The 23693-nt window shown below is 56.4% G+C and overlaps 1 protein-coding gene across 5 annotated transcripts in view; it reads left to right on the plus strand.

The window, feature by feature from the left end:
* The window catches only part of LOC116278624 (palmitoyltransferase ZDHHC11-like), a 35823-nt gene extending 13320 nt beyond the window's left edge, over positions 1-22503 (plus strand). The window contains exons 8-16 of one of the 5 annotated variants that reach the window (XR_012071586.1): positions 699-790; positions 1695-1729; positions 4574-4667; positions 7511-7545; positions 10514-10604; positions 11159-12104; positions 14840-14927; positions 18662-18737; positions 21583-22503. Coding sequence is in view for 2 of the 5 variants with exons in the window: in XM_072958901.1 (XP_072815002.1) it covers positions 699-790; positions 1695-1729; positions 4574-4667; positions 7511-7545; positions 10514-10604; positions 11159-11344 (533 nt within the window). In the remaining 3 variants the exon portion in view is untranslated. Of the gene's footprint in view, positions 1-698; positions 791-1694; positions 1730-4573; positions 4668-7510; positions 7546-10513; positions 10605-11158; positions 12305-14203; positions 14489-14839; positions 14928-18661; positions 18738-21582 lie in introns of those variants that run through there. The other 4 variants (XR_012071588.1, XR_012071587.1, XM_072958902.1 and 1 more) reach the window with 4 other exon arrangements.
* The last annotated feature ends 1190 nt before the right edge of the window (positions 22504-23693 follow it).

Raw genomic sequence — 23693 nt, forward strand, 5'->3', positions numbered from 1 at the left:
TGACACATGATTCTGATGGCATTTGTGCAAACTTGGGCAAAAGAGTGAACAAATGTCCACTCGTCACTGGAATATAAACAAGTGTGAGTTTACATCCTCAAACAGGGACTGACAGGGACGGAAGACTGGGGCGGGGGAGGCATCAAGAGAGAGGAGTCAAGCCAAACAAAACCAAAACCAAAACCAAAACAGAACAAAGCCTTGCGGAAGCCCCGGGGGAGGGGGGGCGGCCGAGCGGGCTCCGAGCCCAGCGCGCGCCCAGTGGGGCGGCAGCCTCCGTGGTCCGCGGGCTGTGGGGGCCGCAGCCCCGCTGCTCCTCCGGCTGCAAGAAGGCTTCTGTGGGCAGCCCCTTCGCTTCCCAGGAATAATTGGAAACCATCTGTTCTCACGTCTGTCAGTTTTTAGAGAAAGAGAGATGGAAAATTTGGCCCCTCTGTGAAGGCACGGGGCTGAAGCAGGCCCAGAACCCTTTCTAGCACCAGGGTTTCTACTGACAGATGTGTTTGACGTTCACTGTTAGTGACCTGAGCACTTCTGCCCTGGCCAGAGCCAGCCGGGCACAGCACTCACCACATGTGCACGGTGTGGGTAGCGGGTGCAGGGGACTCTCCCCAGCGGGGCTGAGCGGGGCCCCGGCACAGATGGGCCAGCGTGCGTGGACGGATGGTCACCCTGCCCTGCTGCTCTCTCCCTTCCAGTGAGCAAGAAGTTGAGCACATATGATTACGTGATCTGGGGCCGTCAACAGCGCAATTTGGCTGCATCGCAGACAAGAGACAAGGCCTCACAGGTGGGATTGCTACAGGTACCACCATCTGTCCTTCCCCACCCGGGCTCACGCGGGCAGGAGGCCCAGGTCACCTGGCAGCCAGCACCTCTTCACCGCAGTGCTTGTTCCTGTGTCGGCTTGTGCACGTGTATGTGCCTGTGTGTGTGCGTGTGTGGTGTGTATGCCTGTGTGTTTGGCGTCTCGTGTGCACGTGTGTGTTGTCATTTCCACACTCACTCACCACAGGATCAAAGCACAGGGCTCACCTCTTGCAGGCCCCCCATTTCTGCAGCTGATCTGCATCAAAATGAAAAGCATTTACTCTTCAAAGGTCACCACTAAGAAAGTGACAATATAAGCCAGAGACAGAAATTATTTGCAAGTCATATACTTGCATCCGGAATATGTATACAACTTTCAAAACTAAGTCACAAGAAAAATGGCCAGTTTTTTTTAAAAAGGGCAAAAGACTTGAACAAGCCGTTCACCCAGGAGGATCTGTGGGTGGCAGATAAGGTCAGGAAAAGACAGTCAACATCATTCAATGCTAAGGAAACAAATTAAAAGGGCAATGAGACACCACCACACACCCATCAGCGTGGCCGGAACCAGAGACCCACATTGCTGGTGGGGATGTAAAATTGCCCCGCTCTGCACAGAAGTTTGGCATTTTCTAAAAAGGGGAATTCAAATTTCTCATGTGACCCAGCCAGCCCGCTCCCTGTTCCTATCAAAGTGAAGACACGTCTGCATGTTACAGGGGTTGAGAGGAGAGCTGCCTGCGGTGAGATCCTGTCCCAGGACCCAGGAGAGTCTGAGGTTCCATTGCTCAAAATCAACTAAAATTAACTTGAATTTTGAATAAGAAGAAGCTCAGTGTCTACCACTTGTTTTTCACTGTATGAATTTCCATTTATTCCCACAGAAGGCACATAACAGCCTGAGTTCATCTGTACGTGGGTAAGTCATAATCATACTAGTTTTGTGTCTGAAAAATAGCTATTTCTCTTCTTAACTGGCTTGCTTTAAATTTTGTTGTTATTGTTAATGGAAGTACTGGGGGTTGAACTAGGGCCTCATGCACACGAAGCACGTGCTTTGCCACTGAGCTGTATACCCCTCCCACCCCTTAGCTGGCTTGCCTTAGAAAGTCTTTCTTGCTCCAAGGACTACCCTCCACATTCTTTGCTAGTATTTTCATAATTTTTATTTGCTTTCTCTACATTTTGGCTTTCAAGTCATCTTGAACTTAATTTCGTATTCACTGAGATAGGGGCCAAGGGGTTTTATTACAGCATGACTATTGGTTGCACCTCATTGAAGAAATGAAACCCCTGTTCTCATCAAACTGCAAGGCCCTCTTTCTGATACCCCGAGTTTCCGTGGGCTCTGGGCTCAGACCCGCTGTGGACGTGTGGGTCTGCCCCGCTGCCGCGGGTCCTGCGGGAACGCCCTGGTGCTCCGGCGGGACTTCTTTTAGCTGCCTCTTTTTATCTAGCAGTTGAGAGCCCCCTTAAGACTTTTGTTTTTCATTACATTTGACAAAGCTTTCACATGTTTGTTTTATCATATAAGCTTGAAAGTCATTTTGCGCAGTTTCAAGAAACCTGGAATTTGAGCTGGAGTTACATCAGGTGCTCAACTTTATGAGGTGGAGGGGGTGGCGTCAGCCTGCCTCCCCACCTCCACAGCTCAGCATCCTGCAGAGAACCAGCCGGGAAGTCAGTCTCCCGGTGACGGTGACGGGCGGGGCCGAAAGTGCGGGCGCACCTTCCCCACTGTGCTTGGAGCTCCAGCCATCCTGGCGGGGAAGATGGGCCAGGGTCCGGGGGCTTCACTCCTCCCCACCCTGCAGCCCAATGGGCAAAAAGACTTTGTGAGTCAGAAAAGGGAGAAGTCCCCATTAGTCCAGTTTCTGAAAAGCTGAGTTACTGCAGATCTTTGCTGAGTTTAATGATCCAGGAGAACAGTTGAGTATGGAAAGACCATTCCCTTTCAATTAACCCGCTGGTTTTTCCTTCTAAACTTGTTAGAAACCTGACTGGCACTAGCACCATGAACACCTAAGTCATTTTGAATTTCACTTTCAAGTCTCGTTAACTGTGGTTCTTTCAATAAAATCTAAGAACATTTTCCATTTACCCCTTTCTGGCAAGAATGATAGAAAACTAACTGGAACCAGGGTGGTAACTTACACTCTAAAACCCAACCTAAACAAAACCAAAACCTTTTTTTTTTCAGATTAAGTCTAATCAATGCGCGCTCATTATAGACAATTTGGAAACTGCAGAACTTCCCAGTGTGGAAATGCGTACCCCTAACTGCTCCCCGCCCACCAGCAGCCATTGTGGGCGTTTTGATTAGTATCTTTCAAGTCTCCCTTTTAAATATTTTTCTGTGCATTATATGCACAATGTTTTGTTTTATAAAATTATGATCATACTGTAGAACTCTTTAGAAGCCTTTAAAAAAACTCCATATATTGTGAACCTTGTCTAAAGAAAAAACAAGATTTTTATGAATGTAAATTACTCCATCTTTGGGAAGTACCACATTCCTCATTTGGGGAATATTATTTCTTATTATCAACCCGGCCTTTTGCAACAGGGAAATGAGTGAACCTTACTTACCGAGAGGATTAGCTATGTGAGGAGTGTGGCTCAGCACCGCGCGCGTCTGCAAGCCCTCCAGACCCCGCAGGCACTGAAACGCCAGTGGCCCTTCTTGTCGCAGAAATGTCTCTGTGGTGACCTGAGAGTCAGGCTGGTGGCCAACCTACAGGGGCTCACAGCCGGATTTGGGGGGAAGTTTGCCGTGCACGTCAGAACTCAGGCCTAGAGACGTGGGAATACGTTTAAATCGTGGTGCTGGGCTAATACCAGAAAGAAAACTCACGCGGTGGAGTAAGATGGCGTGTTTCAGCGGAATCTCCGTGGAGAACTTTGCCAAATGGGTCTCTGGTAGCTGGTGTCACACTGACTGAGTGGCAGCACTTCTTCTGGGCTGTTCGCCTGCCGGGGCAGCGTGAACACAGCCGACTGCAGTAGCTGACCAGACAGGATGGAAATGAAAGGGAGTCTCTTTGTGTCCAGTTTAGAGGGGTCCCCTTCAGCTAGCGTCCAGACATAGCGAAGTCCACCGATTTAGAGGCTTAAAACAAGACTCACTACCGTATGGTCCCCAAGGGTCACAGGCTGGTGAGCCCGATGGGGCCTCTGGTCAGTGCTCCTCAGGACAGCAGTCAGGGTTCACAGGGCAGCATTCTTTTCTGCAGATTTAAGGGAAGAGTCTGCTTCCAGGCTGACTTGGAGCGTGGACAGTCTATTATGTCCTCCTACGGCCACGCTGCCCCTCAGTCCCCAAGTCGGTGACAGCAGGTCAAGTCCTCCTCATGCCTGAGGCGCCTCTGACTTCCTCCTCCTCCTTCAGAGTCTCCTACCTGGAAACAGAGGACAGTCCTAGAGCCTCTGCAGGAAGTTGGCACAGGCCCCCAGGGATGCTGTGGCCCTGGGGCATGTCCCCGCGCGTTTGTACAGGAGCCGGGCGGCGCTGTACCCAAACTTGAGTGCGTGGCCCCGGGGGGCCCGGGAGCAGAGGGCCCCTCTGTGGCACCCCCTGGCAAGCAGTCACAGGGCTTTACACGTGCAGCCGACTCGGGCACACAAACAACTCCCAGGGCCGCTCCTCTGAGGCCCTGCAGATAAGGGGAAACCACAACCAGGGTGCCTGTGGGGTGCTTTCCAGCCAACCGAGCACCCCCCTCACTGACATCAGTCTTCCCTTCCTCATGCCCCACCCTCGCAGGGAGAAGAGCAAGTTGTTCCTGCCCTCATCCGGGCACCTGAAACAGTTCACCTCCCCGACCACAGAACTGGAGAACCACTCGCTGCCGCTGAAGGTAAGCCCAGGCCACCGGCGAGAGTCAGACCAGGGCCTCCAGGAGTGAGGACAGAGCAGCATTTGGAACTGCTTGTTGCACTGAATCAAAGCACGTGTGTGGTACCCAGGGTGCTCCTCAGAGCTCCTCAAGTAGGGGCAGAGGGGGGTGGGGAAGAGAAGAGAGAGCGCGGGACAGAGCTGCTGTTAAGGGTGGGGCTCGTGCTGCGAGAGATGCAGGACGAAAACTGCTTCAGTGAAGGAAATGCACGTCCGCGTGCGCCAGCTTGGAAATGCACCAGAAAAGGATGGACGCGACAAGAATACACCGAAAAAGGCCAGCAGCGATAGAACCTAGGTGCTGAGTGTTTGGGTGTCCTGGACAATCCTTTCAACTTCGCTGGATGTTTGGAAATAAATGTTAGGAAGTAACACTGTGTAGGTGACAGACGTGGACGGGATTGCAGGCTCCGCGCGTGTCTGAGTGTGCCGTCCGGGTGTGCCACAGAGCGCCTTGTCTTCAGAGGCTTGTAAGGCCACCCACAGGCCAGGGGCCCCAGGGGCTTCTGAGGGTCATTTTCAAGTGGGGTTTGTGTCTGTGCTGATTTCTAAAGGTCACAGGCCACTCTGTTTTCTCTGTGGAAGAGTTGGAATAGACTTTGTCACCTAAGAAAAGGACTTACTGGTCTACTTAATTGACACAAATGATCAGACTGAGAAGAAGAAATGGGCAGCTTGAATGGACATATAACAGGTAAAGATACTGAACTGCTGATTTTAAATTCCCCACAAAGAAAATCCCAGACCCTCATGACTTTATTGGTGAATTCTACCCGATATTTTAAGAAAAAAAAATTATGCACAAACTCTCAGAAAATAGAGGAGGAAGAAACACTTCCCAACGCATTCTGTGAGGCCAGCACATAATACCAAGGCCGGACAATGTCACCAAAAGCAGATTAGCAGAAGCCAGTATCACCCATGGACATAGAGGCAAATACCATTAACAACACATTAGCGAACCAAATGAGTCCCATATATGCAGGGTCGCACACCACGACTAGGAGAGGTCTGCTCCAGGAATGCAGGGTCGGCCTGACACCTGAAAATAAAGTACAATAAGCACATGACATGTCAATCAGAAAGAGCATTTGTTAATAACACATTCATGATAAAAACAATTTCACAGCTGAGAGGGAGAAACACCCTCAGTCTGATCAAGAGACTGACGGCACTGACAGTGAACACGTATTCGCTCCCATCAAACGCTTTCCCCTTGAGACTGGGGCCAAGGTAAGAATGTCCATTCCACACTTCTCTTGGACATTTTACTAAAGTTCCAGGTGGTGCAGTAGAGAGAGAATTCTAAATTAAAGGCATATAGATTTGAAAGTGAAACTGCACTTAACTACATGACCCTAACAAGTCTGCAAAAGAGCTCGTAGAATTCAGGTTGCCTGGCCAGGTGGTGGGATACAAAATCAATATTAAAAACGGTCATACGTCTGTATACTAGCAATAAAAAATCTGAAAATGCTATTAAGAAAATTGTTTCATTCACAGTAGCATCAAAAATAATAAAATAACAAAAACAAGTACAGATCTGTATGTGTAAATCCAGGAGCTACTGCAGGAGAAGTTAAACACCCTCCAGGTGAAAGGTTTACCGTGTTCATGGACTGGAGCACCCAGTATCGTCATGACGGGAAGAACTTCCCCCGGCTGATCTACAGGCTGACCATGAATTCCCAGGAAGGTTGTCTCTTTAAGGAAAGAGCAAGTTGATCTCAAAATGTATACAGGAATTCAGAGGACTTGGAGTAGCAGGAATAATTTGGAAAAAGAACCAAACTGTAGGGCTTAACGCAGTCTGACTTCAAAATTCACTGTGAAGCTATAGTAGCCAAGACGGTACGGCGCCAGCGTAAGGACAGACACACAGACCAACGGACAGAATGGAAACTCCAGAAATAAAACCTTCACATTTCTGGCCAATGGACTTTAAACCAAGGTGCCAAGGCAATTCAATGGGGAGAAATGTGAACATTTTCAGTAAATAGTGCTGGAATAACTGGATAACCGCATGCAAGATTAAAAAAAATGAACGTAATGCCCCGCTTCACAGCACCCACACAAATAGCTCAAACTCACTCGCGAAGCTAACTTTAAGAGCTAAACTACAAGCTTTAGGAAGAGAACAGAGGAGAATCTTTGTGATCTCGAGTTAGGCCACGTTTTCTTTAATATGATACCAAGAGTACAAGTAAAGAAAAAAATGAAAAATTGGGCATTATCAAACTTAAAAACACTTGCTCTTTCAAAGTCACCATTACAAAAATTAAAGCGTAAGTCACAGACTGGAATATGCACTTGTATCCAGAATACATAAGGACTTCTCAGACCCCAACGACCCGTTTTTTTTAACGAGCAAGAGCCTTGAACAAACTGCAGCAAACGGGTGTTTGGGGGGCAAATGAGCACGTGCCAAGGTGGGCAGCATCGCCAGGGTTGGGGGCGCCAGTTTATAGCCCTGGAAGGCACCACTGCCAGTGGACTAGAGGGGCCGAAGTGCAACAGACCCATGTGCCGAGCGCTGGTGAGTCAGAAGTCTGACTCCCGCCGCACAGCGAGCCGCGGTGGGCGGGGTCTAACACCCCGGTGCTCCCTCCGCGCGGCCCCGCCGTCCCACTGCCGGGTCCTCGCGAGCTCGGAACACGGCTGGGGAAAGGCACTGCCCCACCTCAGGAGTCCCTGCGGTGCCGTGACTTGAAATCAAATGACAATAGGTTTGAATTTTCTGAAAAATACCCTAAATAGCAACAGTTTCTCCTCTTACAATGTCTTCATTTTCATTCCCCCTCACAGGAAGCTGCCATCAGCAAGAGCTGGTCGGTGCAGGGGTAAGTCAGGGCTTCCTCCAGGTGCTCTGTCTGAGGAACAGCCACATTCTCCTCTCAGCTCAGGTGACGGAACACTTTTAGGTGGCGTGAGAGCGCAACGGGAGACAGAGCTCTCACTTGCCATTACTAACACTGACAGGCGCTCCTGTAGCTCGTTCTCAACTTACCTCACTTACAAAACGACAGAGCCTCTCTCCCTCCACACAACTGACCGGAAGTCAGGCCATGCCCGTCGCCCTCTGCCAGTCAGAGAGCAGGGCCCGCTGGCTCTGAATGTCTTTCTATGACCTTTGATGACGTCTGGTCTCATCCAAGCTCTGAGGGTCAGGCCTACGCACCTTGTGTCAGTGTTGCGTATTAGCAAACGCTAAGTTAATGACCTCTCTGTCCCGGAACACTGCACACGCGCGCACGCAGTGCGCACGGCCTTTCCACCTTCAAAATCGCAAAAGCAGAGAGTGGCCCGCTATGAAGGCCAGCATCGCGGGGACGCGCACACTGTCTCCGCAGTGAGCCTGTGCACTCATCTCCTCGTCGGATGTGGAGAACAGGGAACATGCTCGGTGCTACGGTAGGAGCTTCCATTCGCTAGGGCTGCCATGACAAAGCACCACAGGCAGGCGGTTTAAAAACAGAAGCGGGTTCTCCTGCTGTCTGGAGGGCAGAAGTCTGGAGTCCAGGTGTCAGCGAGGGGGTCCTCCTGATCATGTGGGGCCCGCTCCGAGCCCCTGTCCGTGGCTTGTAGTGGTGGTGGTCTCCGTGTCTCCCCACGTTGTTCTCCCTCCAAGCCTGTCTGTCTCTGGAGACAGACTCAGCCTTTTTATAAGGCTGCCATTGCTATTGGATTAGTACCCACCCTCACGACCTCATTTTAAGTTCATGGCTTCTGAAAGACCACTCTCCAATTAAGGTCACGTTCCGAGGTCCTAGGAACTCGGGTTCCAATGCAGTTGTCCCATGGTACCCTTGCGGGGTCTGTGCCAGAAGCCCCTGCATTCACCAAAACCCACAGATGTCCAAGTTGCACAGTCAGTTCCCCATGTCTGCCGGTTCTGGATCTGAGGGCTCAACCAACCACAGATGGGAATTTCAAGCCAGGCTTGGGTGAGTCCTCATATGTGGAACCTGTGAACACGGAGGGTCCAAAATAAACCACACATAAGTGGGCCCACACAGCTCAAACCCATGTTGCTTTGCCCTCTTCCAACACATAAAATAGCTCACCCCATCACAGCTTCCCCCAAGTCAGACACGACTGACTGGGACACAACGAGAATGTGCACCTTCAGGTGAGCAGTACTGGTCACGGCCTGGAGAGTGGCTCTGAGAGTAGATCTTGAAGTTCTCACCCCAAGGGAAGTAACTGCAGCTACCTGAGGTGAGGAGTGCTAGCTCGCTGTGCTGATCGCTCCGCAGCACATACAAAACCGAATCGTGTCGTGTGCCTTAAACCTGCACGACGTGCCAAGTATTTCGCAGTAAAACCAGGGGCAAAGCTACTTTTATCAAATGCTTTTCACGAGTGTTTAGCTAATGGGTTTTTAAAAAGATAAAAAGAACGAGCTGCTTGCCTGCACCGTCCCGTGTGCACAACGCCCCTCTCCAGCCCTCAGATGACACCCTCCAGGCCCTCCCTGCCTTCCCATCGCGCTGCAGGGGCACTGACTGCCTAGCCGTGTGGGAGAGGCCATGCGGGGTCCCCGCGGGGTGCTCACCCCCACCCTGCACGGCACAGCCCTGACCCCTACTCTGGACGCTGCTGCTGCTCCCCTGGCCCAGGCCCCCAGAGGTTACAAACTCTGCTGACAGGGTCCGATGGCCACATGGGACCACTCAGAGACGGGGAGGGCCATGGGGGCCACATTTAGACGGTAGGAGGCGGTCTTTAATACTAATAGTACCTAACTGCATCTTAAAAATTAAACCCGTGGCATACACTCAGGTGTGACTTCAACGGCAGGGGAGTGGGTGAAACACCCCCCCCGACGCCCCCAGTGCCAGCTCAGGGGGAAGCTCTGTGCAGCTGCCGCTTTCTGCCACGCGCACAGGCCCCACGAGAAGCCCGGGTGGTGCTGCGCACGCCAGCCTGCAGCCTCCTACTTTATCCGTCCCCCCCAGAATATCGTGGGCAACTTTTATGACACCCCACACAGGTGCCACTCCTCGTGCCCAGGGACATGGTGCCGGTGCGTGGGTTAGTCAGCCGTGCCCCCGGGTGAGACAGACCCCGACCACCCTGGGCCTCCGTGGATAACTCAGCACAGCCCTCTTGTGATAGTTTAAGGTTTAACACCACAAACTCCCACGGCCTCGTGGGTTACCACGAAAGAAATTTGTTCTGTTTCGGGTTGGCGGCCAGAAGCCCAACCCAGGGGTAGCAGGGCGCTGTCCGCAGCTCTGAGGACCCTGCTGCTGCTTGTCCGGGCCCCTGTGTCCCAGGCTTGGGGCACCTCCCGCTAGCCCTGGCCAGCCTCTCCCTGGAAGGACACGGTGAGTCAGGGGTCGAGGGCCCACCCTCGTCCCGGGATGAGAACACCTCGAGGGCCCTAATCACGTTTGAAACAAGGAGGTCGTGGGGGGACACGAGTTTCTGGAGGACACTATTCAGCTCACTTACCCCGTCCACGTTCACCGAGGGACCCACGACCTCCGAGCCACACCACCGCTCCTCTCAGAGACCCCGAAACTCCTCCCCACCAAACCCAGGCCGGGCCCGGCCCTGCTCCGCACGGACCAGCCTCCCGCTGTCCAGGCTTCTCCCCCTGCTGCCCTACCCCTCCCCGGGGCCTGGAACCGGAACACAAACGCAGCTTCCCAGGGACTGCCGGCTTCCCGGGTTCTGCAGGAGAAGCAGGGCCACAGTGTTGAGCGCTGGGTGGTACCGCAGCTTTCGGCGGCCCCCCGGAGCCTCCCCCGCCGCAGACAGGCTTCGCTGATGCGTGTGCCTTCCCCCGCCCACCCCCTCCAGCCTGAAGTCCCTGGAGCTCCTGTCGTCCGCTGCACTCTCCATCCAGCCCTCCACCACCACCAGCTGCAGCGAGAGCTCCTCGCTGAGCCAGGTGAGCCTCAGGCCTGGGGGGAGCCGGGTGGGGTCCCGCCCCCGAGAGCGGGGTGAGGACACCAGCACCGGGCTTGCTTGTCTGATGGGCTTGTCTGAGCATCTGTGGTGGCCCCAGGAGGCTGCCCAGGTGAGGAAAAGCAGAAAAATCAAGTGAGTGACACAAAGCATTCTCAACTGCGGGGCCATGTGTGAGACAGAGGAACAGGCAGGGAAGCGCGTGGCTCAAGCCTGGTGCAGGGAAACCAGCCGGTGTCCCTGAAAGCACTCTGTCCCCGTGGTCTCCACGGGCCACTTACCACCCCAGACAAGGGCTGCCCTGAGAGTCTCTGGGCAGCAGGGGCACAAGGTCCCTGCATCCATCACCGAGCCGTCGGAGCCCGGGGTCAGAGTTCAGTTGGAGAGACTGGGGCTGGTCCTCGGTGGGGCTGGCATGACCTCCAGAGGCAGCTTCCGTGCCCAGAGAGGGGTAGAGTCTGAGGGTCTTCGGTTTAACGCCGTGTGACGAGGTCACAGCTTAAACTATGGCCAGTTACGGCGTGACCTCCCCCCCAGCCACTTCCCGCGACCCCTCCCGGCACAGCGGTGGCAGAGGCACCAACCATCTGGTGGCGCCCCAGCCTGGCCCTGCCCTCTCATGCGGTGGATGTCACACTCGGCACAGGGGCCCAGACAGTACGCTCAGCCTCCAAGAAGCAAACGATAAAGGTGGGCGTGCGGACCGGGCCCGCCTGGTTGTAACGGTCTGTCTGAATGGCCGAAGCCCTTCCGTGGGCGCCGGCACTGTCGCTGTGTTTCCCCCGACTTTGTGCTCCTGGGAGAAGTCACACCCTAAAACGTGTGTGCTCCTGTGTTGGGCACAGCCTTCCCTGATGTGGCACCACAAGCACGACTCTATCACCATGTGAGACGATCACACAGCCAGGTCAGCTGGCACCCCCAGCATCCGACACACAGCGGATGCACACCGTCCACTCTCTTAGATGCCCAGTGCCGCCACCATGATGTGCGTTGGCACGTAAGGGTTGTTTTTACAAAGGGCTTCCTTTGGGCAAACCCGTTAATAAACCCGCGACCCAGGAACTGCCCACCCGAGAAGAAAATAGACCCTAAGGGTTCCTGGTCCAACCCAGCGCTGCCGGCTCCCCGGGCGGGGAGCCTGTGCAGGTCTTCCCCTCTGTGAGCCGAGGGTGACAAAGTCATCTGCCTCCAGGTTTTCTGGTAGAGATTAGACAAGATAACTCACGCCCTGGCACAGCCCCCCGCACGCAGGAAGCACTCGAGTGTCTGTTACGAGCAAAGACCCAGCCACGAGCGCAGACTGCGCTTCCCTGCGGAGGTGCTCACGGTGACACGTTTACAATAACGAACGCCTGAAGTCACCAACAACCCAAATTTAGGTGAACGATCACGTCGAACAGGCCGGATGCCCAGTCCTGGTAGACGATGAGGATTCTGGCTTTGAAGACAAGGCAATAAAACCGTGCATGCTTGTGACCTGGTAAGCAGGGAAAGCAGGGTCTAGATCACACGTGCGGCACAGCTGCGGCCACGTGCGCAAACCCCACACCTGTGACCAGGAAAGAGAAGGCTGACAGGAGATGCGCGGAAACACACTAGGGTGACTGAACCTCGGTAACTGTTAGCTAACGTGTCATGTGTGCTTGCATGATTTTTAGAGTAAAAATGTATGAAGTAATACTTAAATTGTTTTAGCTGAAAAGAGAAGGAAAAAATGGTACATTGGGCTTCATCAAAACTTTGAGTTAGGGTTGGGGTTAGATCTGAACCGACTTCACCAGCGGGACCCGTGGCGAGTGAGCACGTGGACAGACGCCGACACCGTCAGGTGGTGAGGGAACGGACTAAAGCCACGGTCACAGCCGCCACGCCCCGCCGGCGGGGCTCTAACCGGAACGGGCACCAACACCCCGTGGGGCTGAGACACGGGGAGGCCAGGCCGTCGGCACCTCGAGTCAAACTCGTCCTTTCATGTGGCCCAGCCACCCCGTGCCCGGCTTTACCGAGAGAGTGGAGGGTGGGCACATGGGGCCGCCGTCACAAAGGGCCAGAGCCCAGGGTTTATGTCCTCAGGTTCTGGCGGCCAAGCTCCGAGATCAGGACGTCACTGAGTTTGGAGTCCCCTGAGGCCCCATCCTTGGCTGTGCCCTCCGTGCTGTCCGGCAGCTCGGCCCTGATCTCCTCTTGGCACAAGGACACAAGGGCAGGACCACCCCCGCCGTGGCCTCATTTAACATCACGGCCCCTGCAGAGGCCCCGTCCCCAGATGCGGTCACGTTCCAGGTCTCCAGGGCCAGGACTTCAGCGCGTGAAATGGGAGGGGACACAGTTCCGGCCGGAACTCGGGGGTGGGGGGAGGGGCCGCGCCACCAGGGGCCCTTCCCCGGACCCAGGAGCCCCCGAGGTAGCGTGACCCGAATCCTCCGATACTGGGCTTGAACGTGGGGGAGGCAAGCGCAGGTCAGCAGGGCTCCTTCCTAACCCCAGGGGTGACCGTTCCCGCCCTCTCCCCGACCGGAACTGGCCGCCCAGCTGAGCTCACCTGCACCGAGGTGAGTCTGAGAAGTAGCTCTAAGCCCATCTGAACTCGGGTTCCTCGGGACAGTAATTCCTCCGCAGAGGCCACGGGGCATGGACAGAACACGAAGCTGCTAGAGGCCGCCCCCGCCTCGCCGGCTCCTCCGTGTGCCCCCACGCCTCCCCGGCTCGAAGGGCCCTCTTTCCTCCCCCGCGTCTTCCTGCACTGACGTCTGGGCTGACACGCAGACACGAGTAGCGCTCCCGCATTCCTCTCCCTGTGAACGTGCGTGGGGCCAGGTCTGCGTCATGATGGGTCGGGGGCCAGCTGGCTCCGGCCGTCCCGGCCGGCAGCCCTGGGTTGGGGCGACTTTGGGATGAGGGGAGCCTGAGTCTTTAGTACCCAACTAGGTGTTCGTCGTACGCATCGAAACACAGCGGTAACAGCGTGCGACATAAAACAGCCCCTCGAGGGCGACGCCCGCAGAGCGTGAACACCGCTCCGTCCCTCCGCACGCTCACAAACCCACTCACACCGACAGGCTAGGCCGGCGGGCACGGGGGTCTGGGGACCCGTCCTCCTCCCCCGTTTTATTAATGGTCGTGTTCTGGGGGGACCAGCGCCGTGCCCCCAGCAGCCCAGCTCCACGAGGAAGTCCCACCGCCTTCCTGAGTCTTGGTCTGGAAGCTCCAGCGTCCTGGGCCTCGGCCCTGGGGGCGTCCCTGTCTCCCCAGCCTGCAGCCCAGAGGCGCAGGCTTCCTGGACGAGACTTGGGAGACTGGCCTTGAAAGCCTCCGTGCTGAGAACACCCTTCTGCCAGGAGGAGGGCAGGGTGGGATGCTGGCGGGTGGAGGCCCTTCCAGCTCTGAGACGCACCCCTCCCTCTCTGCTGGAGCGTTCTGTCGTCTTCAGTCCAGACTTTACGTCTCCACCTGGAAAACGAGCTAACCCTGTTTCAGGGAAGGGTTACCTGTGTGAAAAGTAGTTACACTGACACGGTGCACGTTTGCAAGTCCCCCGGCCGGGATACGCAACCAAGTCTGGCCCTTTTTGCTGCAAAGTGTTTCTAGGGTAAACCTGGCAATTTGCTCAGGTGAACAAACTGGCATCTGGACAGCCGCGGCCAGACTCACTCCAGCCACACCGACCGCACAGTTGAGCCCCTGCCCCTGGACACCAGGGCCTGGGGCTCAACCTGGCCCGAGGAAGCCCCTCAGGTGGTGCCTGGTGTGTGAAGATGCGGGCCTGGGACACTGAGTGGAAGGGCGGGCTCTCTCCCAAAGGCTTGCAGATGGACGGGTGGGGCTTCTGGGCTGTCGGTCTGCATGGCAGCCACACTGACTGGGGCAGAAGCTGACCCGGTGGAGGGGCACGGAGGAGTGCGGAGGGCCCACCGCACACGGGAGCTGCTTGTCCAAGCGTAAAGGGGCTTCAGCTGCTAGAACCCACCAGGCGGTTTGCTTTAATTTTCTACCAGCGGGTGGAAGGTCTCTCAGCATGGATGTCCTTCCCATGTGAGCCTTGGGCCTGTTTCTCACAAACCCCGAGCCCCTGAGCGCCCCCCCACCCCATCCGAGGCTGTGCAGGCAAGCGGGAGACCATGGCGGCAACGCTGCAGGACACAGCAGCCCTGCGAGAGCCCCCCCTCCAAGGAGGGGCTTCCCTGTTGACGTGGGTCTTGTCCCCTGCCACCCCAGCAGAATGAAGCGTAAGGAGTTCCTGTCGCCGTCCAGGTGCCCAAGCTCCGTCGGCAGCCTCAGCCTGGAGGACTCCATGTCACTGCAGGTAAGACTGGGCATGGTGGGGCCCACAGAGGCGTGTCAGGCCCCTCCAAGCCTGAGGCTGACAGGGCTGGATGGCTTGTGTGACAGCGCAGCGGGGCGGAGCGGGCGGGGCAACGCTCAGACGGCGGAAGCTGAGTGCGGGAAGTTGTGTGTGTGCGAGCGCACGCGGGCGCGCCTGGTTCCCAACACCCTGTCAGGGGAGTGAGTTGCGGGCAGAGATGCCATGTGCTCGACTTGCTGTTTAACGGAACAAGACCTTTGATGAGCCTGAGCTGTGAGCTTTGATACAGACACATTTATAAACATTTTGGAGATAGTGCTTTTTGGTCTTGGTTAAGAACTCTTACACCTGAAGATCTACCAGAGAGTCTTCTGTACTTTGTGCCAAAAGTGTTAAATTTTTGATTTTGAGACCAGAGTCCTTATTCTGCTGTTTGTTTGTATGAAACGAGGCAGGGGTCCAGGTTCACCTCTTCCTGCAGGATTTCTGCCCTTTCCAGCTTCATTTATGTTTTGGGGAGTTTTTCGTTTTTGTCTTGTTTACACCGCCACAGACCACAGAGGGCTGCGCAGATGAGGGGGCCTGTGTGAGCCCAGCTTCATTTATGTTTCAAGTAATTACCAGCAAGGACTTACTTCTGCCAACAGCTGTCTGTATTCTGCAGGTTTTCTGTGTGTTCTCTGTTCCTCAGCCCCTGCGTTGCTGGCTCTCTGTATTTAGCTGAACTTTGTTTTGTGCCATTTTGAGTCCCTTCTCCTTTCCCTTTCTGTGCATTTTTGTGCATTCTCAGCGGTTGCTTTGAGGCATATAAGTAACATCTTAAATTTACAGCAGCCGCTCTCAACAGCAGCGGCTTAGTTTCAACAGCACAGACACTGTCCCCAACAACCCGGCCCTCCTGCCGTGGAGAGCGCCACACCGTGCACCATGAACAGAGACGTGTAGTTGCGCCATGCATGTAAGTCACATGGAGGGGGTGTCACCAGAGAAAAGCACACTGCCACCGGCTTAGGCATTGACCTGTGCAGGCACCTTGCCGGGCTCGCCACCGCTTCTGTGGCTCTGAGTTGCCGCCCAGTGTCTGCATTTCAGCCTGAAGACTCTGGAGGGCCGTGTGAGCCGCGCAAGCCCCTTCAGCGTCTCTGTAGGGCGGGTCTGCTGATGGTCAGCCCCCTCAGCTTTTGTGTACTGGAGACTGTCTGAGTTTCTCCATCATTCTTAAAAGATCGTTGTCTGGGGTGCTGGAATCTTGGTTGGCGGGCGTTTTTCCTCCAGGACTTCCGTGGTGGCACGCCCTGCCTGCCGGCCTCCGTGGAAGCTGCCCAGCAGTCGGCTGTTGGTCATGCTGGAGGTCTCCTGCCTGAGTTAGCTGCTTCTCTTGCTGCTTTCAGAATCCCCTCTTTAGGGTAAGAATACGGCTGTTGCGAATCTGTGTGGATTGTCTGAGTTTGTCTTGCTTGGCGTTTGTTAAGCTTCTTGAATCTGTAGATTCATGGTTTTTAAAAATCGGATTTGGGAAGTTTTCAGCCATTATTTCTTCAGCTATTCTTCTGCTCTGTCCCGGGACCCCCACAATGCGTGTGCTGCACCCCTGGGTGGAGGCCGTGGGTCTGCCAGGCTCCGCGCACCTGCCTCCATTCTTCCTCTGTGTGGTCAGAACGGAATGGGTGACTTCCGTTGTCATCCGGTTTCTGACCCTCTTTTCTGCCCGCTCATGTCTGTTGTGCTTCTGTAGTGAACTTTTTGTTTCAGTGTTTGTGCTTCTCAGCTCCAGGGTTGGTTTGGCTTCTTTGCACGCTGCCCGCCTCTTTGCTGCTCCCCTCCTCTGTCCGTGCTCCGGTCTCCTTGTTTCCTTTAGCCCTGTATCCGTGATGCCCCCCGGCTTCCAGAGCGTGTTTAAGACTCTAAAGCTGATTTAATGTCTTTGTTAATTTGGGAGTCTAGGCTTCCTGTCTCTTTGTATGTTTTATGGCTTTTTGTTGGTAACTGGACATCCTGAGTCTGGCAATGTGGTGGCTCTGGTAACGGACCCTCTCACTCCTCAAGTGTTACAGGTTGTTGCCTGTTGAGGGCTGGAACTGTGTGTTTGTGACTTTTCCAAACTGCTTTGGCAAAATGCGTATTTTGTGTCACTGAAATTTCTCTTCCATTATCCCTGTGGTCAGCCAGTGACCTGACAAAGATTTCCTTAAATGTTTGGCTGCAAACAAAGGGGGAAAGATTCTGTCTCTTTACACATTCCAGTAGATGGCACGGAGGGAAGCTGCTGCCACCAAGGAGGCCAAAACCTAGGCAGGCGCCTGTGCCCACCGTTGGGGCAAGGCCGGGCCAGCCAAAGCTGGCCTCAAACCCCCACAGTGCAGAGTCCCCAGTGGTCGCCTCAGCCAGCCGCTCCCCGCGCAGCCGCAGCAGGGCTCGAGGGCCGGGGCGGGGTCTCCGTCCCCCCAGATGCTCCAGGACCGATCGGGCTCCCAAGCGAGACACAGTGGTCGTTGCTCCTTTAGGCAGCACGGTCGCTCAGTGGAGGGCCGGCCTCTGAAGCCGCCCGCCGCACCCCTGTCCTAAGGTAAAATGGCGCTGCATCGTGGCGCACGTGGAGCACACCCCCTCAGCACGCCGTCTTCTGCCCGTCCTCCCTGCTGCGCCTGCCAGGCTCGTCACCTGCTTCGCTCCCCTCACCGGCAGAACCCTTCAGGCTGCTGTGGCGGGGCCTCGGCCCCCCTTTCCTTCTGGAGCCCCCCGTTCCTGCGTGTGTTTCCCTCCCACGTCCGCCCCGAGGTTACCGCTCCCGCCGCTTTCCTCTGGGGGCAGACGCTCTGTGGCTCCTGCAGATCCAGAAAGCCTGTCGCAGCGCCCAGCGCCCCGCTGCTCAGCCCGCGGGTGACCCGGCGCGCTGGCCACGGGAGCCGCGCCCAGCCCCGGGGCTCCGTGAGGGCCTCTCGTGCCTCCACAGCACCTGCCTCCGACCACGTCTCTCTGGGCCCGTTTCTTTCTCCTCTTCGGGGAGTTGTCATTTCTGGCCCAGCAAGGGTTTCCCTTCTACTTTCCCCGTGAAGTTATATTTTTACTCATTTATGTATCTGTTTACCTCTCAACTATAAATCTTAGGTGTTGGATCAAGGAAGGGAGTCACACCATATTGCAAATGTGCTGTTTTGGTAACGACGTCTCCTAGTGACGTTTTTCCCTCTAGATCTTGCAAAACTTCCAAAGAAAAACCTTGCCTAGTCCCAGCCGCTGGTTCATGCCACACGCAACACTGAGAGTAGAAGTACCGTCCCTGGCCCTTCAGCGAGTCTGGCAAGAACTCTGGTCACCTCTCCTGTCTGCGAGCGGGCGCCAGTCCGCTGGGTCAGGGCAGCACAGGGCAAGGAGCAGAATGCTCGCGTTCAGATGTGGGTGAGAAACACTGGGGCTTCCTGGTAGCCAGAACTCAGCACCGTCAAGCGGCTGTGTGGAGAAGGTACCCTCACTTCCCTCCGTTTTGGTGCCCCACCTACACGCCAGGCGAAGCGCTGGTGTCTGTCCTGACGCACACGCAGACAGAAAGCCGGCACCCTTCCCCCAGTGCAGCACACAGAGACGGGCGTTCTGAGAGGTGCGGTGCTGCCCGCGTCCCGTCAGGGAGAGGCAGGTCTGTCTTTCTCCACGACGCCTTCTTGCCGCCACGTCGTCCCCTCTGGCCGTATGACGAAAACCGCATTGCATCTTCCCAATTATTCCTCTTTCTGTAGGTTGCAAGGGATCAACAACAGGAAACAGGGCAGACGGCAGCCGGAGATGCTGCTGAAAATGAAGTGTTCGCTTCAGGTAAGACATTCTATAGTCTGGGTCATTTGAGAGCTGCTCAAGTTTGATTCTCTAGAGAGTTAGATGTTTGCTAAAGAAATAGGAGGAGAGAGAGAAATCACCGTGGAAAGTCAGGGCTGGAGGCTTGTCTCCGTGATGTGCAGGACACACTCGAGCTCACCGGATGGTCAGCAGCCAGCTCCCCGACGCCCTGCGTGTTTGCCCTGCCCCCCCCACCCAGTGCCAGGAAGCTGGGCCCAGGAGGTGGAGCTGGACGCCCACTGAAGCACCCGCCTGCAGGCGTCTGCACCTCACCGAGGGCTGCTCTGGGCGTCCTCCCGCGCGGCCACCAGTCCGGGCTCTGGATCCCGATGAGGGACGGGGACCACGCAGAGCAAGGGAGCCTGACCTTCAGCTGAGACAAGGGGCCCAGCGTGCAGCATGCGTGCTCAGAGTCGGTGCCGCCGTGGCCCACCTGCCAGAGCTTCGAGTAGTCTCAGGCAGACTGTTCGTCGCTGGCACGTCTTCATCCTGCCAGACTGCTTTTGAGATGGTGTCACTCAGCTTTTAAACAACGGACGTCCGGGACGATGACGTTCCTTCAGGGCACACAAGGCGCTTCTGGAGGGCGGACGTCTTCTCAGCACACCTGCGATGTGGGACTCGAAGACTCCGACTGCTGGGAAGGAGACGGAGTCTCGGCTTGACTCTGACGTAAGTCCATGTAAGGTGGACTACAAGGGCCACGAGGTGCGGACGGCTTAAACGAGAGGGAGAGGAGCAGAGATGGAACAATGGAGTCTGCAAATTGATTACTGGGACGTTCACGCTCTGGACAAAGCGCCGGGGTGTGGGAGGGAGGCGATGGTGAACTGCCAGGCAGTGAGGGATTCTCAGGCCGGGGACGGCGGCAAAGAGGAAGCCCAGAGAGAACCCCAGGGCACCTGCCAGCCTGCTGCCCTCGGTTTTCACAGATGCACAGGAGGCCAGTTCAGAGCCAAAGATGGGGTATGTTGTCCTATAAAACTGGGACCCCCAAATGACTGTATCCCACTGTGGAGGTGAACCAGAGGGACCCAGTTCTGTACCCACAAAGGACACAGCAATAACCGGCCGTCTCAAACCTTGGAGGTGAGCGGAAAAGAGAACACTCACTGCTGACTGCAGGGAACTCCAGGCTGTCCCCGGCTCTGCGGCATGCGGGTGGTCCCACAGACCTCCCAGCTGAGACCTGACACAGAGGGAGCCAGGCCCAGCCCCCTGGGAGCCAGGCCGAGCCTGTCCGAGGAACCACCAAGAATCACAAACAGAATTACACGAGAATGAGCAGCTTCAATAAAAAGTGACTGACCACACATGGAAACAAAGCCCTTGAGTGAGGCCAACAGAAACACAGCAGAAACAGACACACAGTGACTTCAGGCCGGAGGCCGCAGATGGAAGCGCAACGTGACTATGACGATTTTCTTTAGAGAAATGAAAGGCAAAGTTTAGAATATCTGGAGAGAACAGGAGAACGTTTTAAATTACCACTTTTGAAAAAGGACTGAGTAAAACACACAGAAATGCAAAGAATATCCCTGAAATGTACAAATTGACTGATGGACTCGACAGCGCAGCAGCCATGGCTGGAAACAGACCCGGTGAGAACGGCCGCCGAGGACCCTGCCGGAGTCGGTGCGCCGGGACCAAGACGCGCCGAACAGGAGGAGGAGGGCCGGCCGAGGGCGAAGGCTGTGCTTCCCGCCAGCCAAGCCCCAGAGAGAGGAGAGGGAAGGCTGGGGAGGGGCAATCTTTAAAGAGACGATGGCTGAGAGTTTGCCAACACCGTCGTCGGCTACAAATTAAAGTAAATAAAATTCTAGACGTACCATGAGCAAACTGGCAAAAGGAAAGAAACTTTAAAATATCTAGTGACAGATTATCTTCCAAGGAGTCATTCACGAACTGACCTCGCTCATCCTAATGGAGGCCAGAGCAAGGCTGAGCCGCACCTTGAGCAGCGTGCTGGGGGGGCCTCGGCAGCAACACCCCACCACCGAGCCTGGTCGGAGTGAGGGTCACACGGACGTTTCCACACGTGAGTCACGAGTGTTAGGGGAAATGGACAACAGCACGCCTAGAAAACGAGTCACTGGGAGTAACTCTGACAGAAGACGCACAGGACCCGTGGAGAAGTTACAAAGCTCAAGGGTGCTTTCCAGAGGGGCCGTGTCGCGCTCACCGAGAGCAGGCGGCGTCGCAGACCCAGGCCTACCGGACGGGCGGATGCGGCCTCCATGTCCTGGGGAGGAGGAAACGGGAGGGGGCTGTGGTTTCATCTGTGATGGTGAAAAACGGGCGGAAAACAGCAAAGCTGTTAAGAGAGGCTGGCTGCGTGTGCGAGGCGCACTGGATGTGTGTGACAGCGGAGGGAAGGCTGCCCGCGTGCTCACCTGTTGGCCACGGAGGTGGGAGGGGACGTGACCAGAGAGGATGCACAGGGTCCCCACCCGGGGCTCCTAACCTGGGCTGTCACTCCTTCATTTTTCTCTGATGTGGTGAAAGTTTTTATACTTCGCAATGAGGGTCGTGGGGACCCTCGGCTGCTGTGACTAGGGTTGGGCGGGGGGAGCCGGGCTGGGGAGGAGGGTGCTCCAAGCCCCAGCTGCGAGTGGGCTCCATGTGGGACCCCAGGTGCTCTCCTGGGGCGCGAGCCGGGAGCCAGCCCCACCTCCCAGCGAGAGGGCCGGGCAAGAGGTGCAGGAGCGCCTGCCAGTCTTTGCGGGAAGGCCAGCCGTGCGCTGTGGCCGTGGGGGCTCCGTGCTGTTTGCCCCCTGCGCCCCTCCCTCCTAGGTGCCCATGGTCACAGTTCCTTTACCCACAGGAGCTGAGGGGCCTGCACTGGCCGAGTGCCCCATCCAGGAGCCCCTCTCCTCCGAGATCCCGTCTGGGGAGTCGGCCCCGGAAAACCTCCCACTCCCGCAGTCGCTGCAGGACGGCAACCAGGATGTGCAGCCCCTGAGGCCCCAGGATGCCCTCCCTGGACGCCAGGAGTGCTGGGTGCTGGAGACCACCGTCATCTATATGCCCAAGCTGGAGGAGGAGCAGGCCATCCAGGAGACGCCCTGAGGACAGTCAGAGCCTGAGCAGGAGGCGGCTCTGTGGGCCACCCGGCCGGCCCAGGGCCTGCGGGCCGCTCGGGGGGAGTGTGGGATTGAGATGACCTCTCTCATCCGTCGGGAGCAGGGCTGCCCCCTCCGGGGGGCCACCAAGCCTGGGGACACTACCGCCTTCACCGTGATCGTGATGCCCGAGGACTCGGAGGAGCCCAGGGACGGGCCCCCTCTGGGCGTTTAGAGCAAGTTCGTCCCCCAAGACCCCCAGGAAGCCCCCCCCGCAGAGCTGGCCCGGCTTCCGCTTGGAGGCAGAGATGCTGGGCACCTGACGCCCGCCTTCAGACGCCGCCTGCACAGGGCCTCACGCTCTTCCTAAGCCGGGGAAGAGGAGGGAACAGAGCCCCACTCCGGTTTGGGCCGCTTGGAAAGGTCTGAACGAGCTCTGCGTCTCACTCGCTTCGGAAGCTGTGCTTTAGCGGCAGCGCAGGTTCCTAATCACGTCTCTTGTTCCAGAAGGAGAGCGGAGTCGAGGCGGGCGGGGTGCAGTGTCTTCACTTTCATTGATTGTCCGTGTTGATAATGGTGATGAATTTAAGTAGCTTTAAAGAAAATCCTTCAGAATTCCTTAGTCACAGTTTTATAGCAAATCATAAAACTGAATTGTAGTGGCAATAAACTTGAACTCAGTCCTGGTAGACTTTAAGTCCTTGCTTCCGGCAGAGGGCTGTCGGTGAGCCGGGCTCAGACCTCTTGGGTCCCGCACACCCGAGCCGCCCAGCGCTGGGCTCTGAAGCCCGGTGTGAGCAGGCCTGGGTCTGGGCCAGGCCAGTCCCCAGGTGGGAGCGGCCCCAGCCTCGTAACCGCCACTTCCCTGCCCCCAGCTGGCCAGGCTCTCGCCTACACTGGGTCACCACAGGCGGTGCCCTGATGGGCCCAGTGGCAGCCACACTCTGGTGCCACCATGGTCACGCTTGCTATGACCATGCTTCCTGGAGCAGGTGGCCCTGGGGCAGGCTCCTTAACATTCCCGTTTCCTCCTCCGTGGGCTACGTGAGCTACGTGGTAATGATGTCTGCTTCCCAGAGGCCTGACCCTGCAGGCCCACCTGTGTGGTCCCTCGTCAGGTGAGCACACGTGGTCGAACACCAGTAGACCCTTGGCCTCACCTGCTCACTCCCATGATCTTCTTCAGTCGCTGAGTCTGTCTCCAGGTCCTTCCTCCTGACAGCCGTGTTCTCCCTTGGGGACCACCAGGAAGACCCCCGTGGGCCCTTGGGCCTCTCCAGGGTGAGCCAGCCCTCCTGCAGCCCCGCCCCACCCTCCCTGTCCCCATCAACGTGGTCAGTGGGCCCTGCCTCCAAGCTGGAGGCTGCTGACCCCTCCTGCCTGCCTCCTGGGGCACCCATCCCACACCTGCTCCCTGCCCACCCCCAGCCCCCTCTGCCTTCCTCCACTGGGGCAGGGTCCCTCTGGGCTGCTGGCTGCACTCTGGCTCCTGCCCCAGTCCCAGCCCCCTAAGTCTGCAGAGACCCGGTCCCCCCGGACCTGCTAGTGGACCTGCTGTCACCCAAGTGACTTGACTGGATTGTGGTCACAGGAGCGGCCTTGGCTGCACGCATAAGAAAGTCCATGTGGGCTCCTGGGGGAACCCAGCCTCTCACCTGACCTCGACCTGAAGAAAGGCGAGCCTCCAGCATCCGGGGGGGATGGTCTCTGCCTCCCACTCAAGCCCAGAAACCAGACGGCCCCCTAGTAGGAAGCAGGTTCAGAAGCTGGAAAGCACTGACCAAAGGATGGCCCACCTGAGTCACGGATTCGAACTAAGACCCGCAAGCGAGACACGAAGGAAGGGTTTCCAGGCTGCAGGATGGAGGCTTCA

The sequence above is a fragment of the Vicugna pacos genome, chromosome 3 (genome assembly GCF_048564905.1).
Source record: "Vicugna pacos chromosome 3, VicPac4, whole genome shotgun sequence".
Taxonomy (NCBI): Eukaryota; Metazoa; Chordata; class Mammalia; order Artiodactyla; family Camelidae; genus Vicugna; species Vicugna pacos.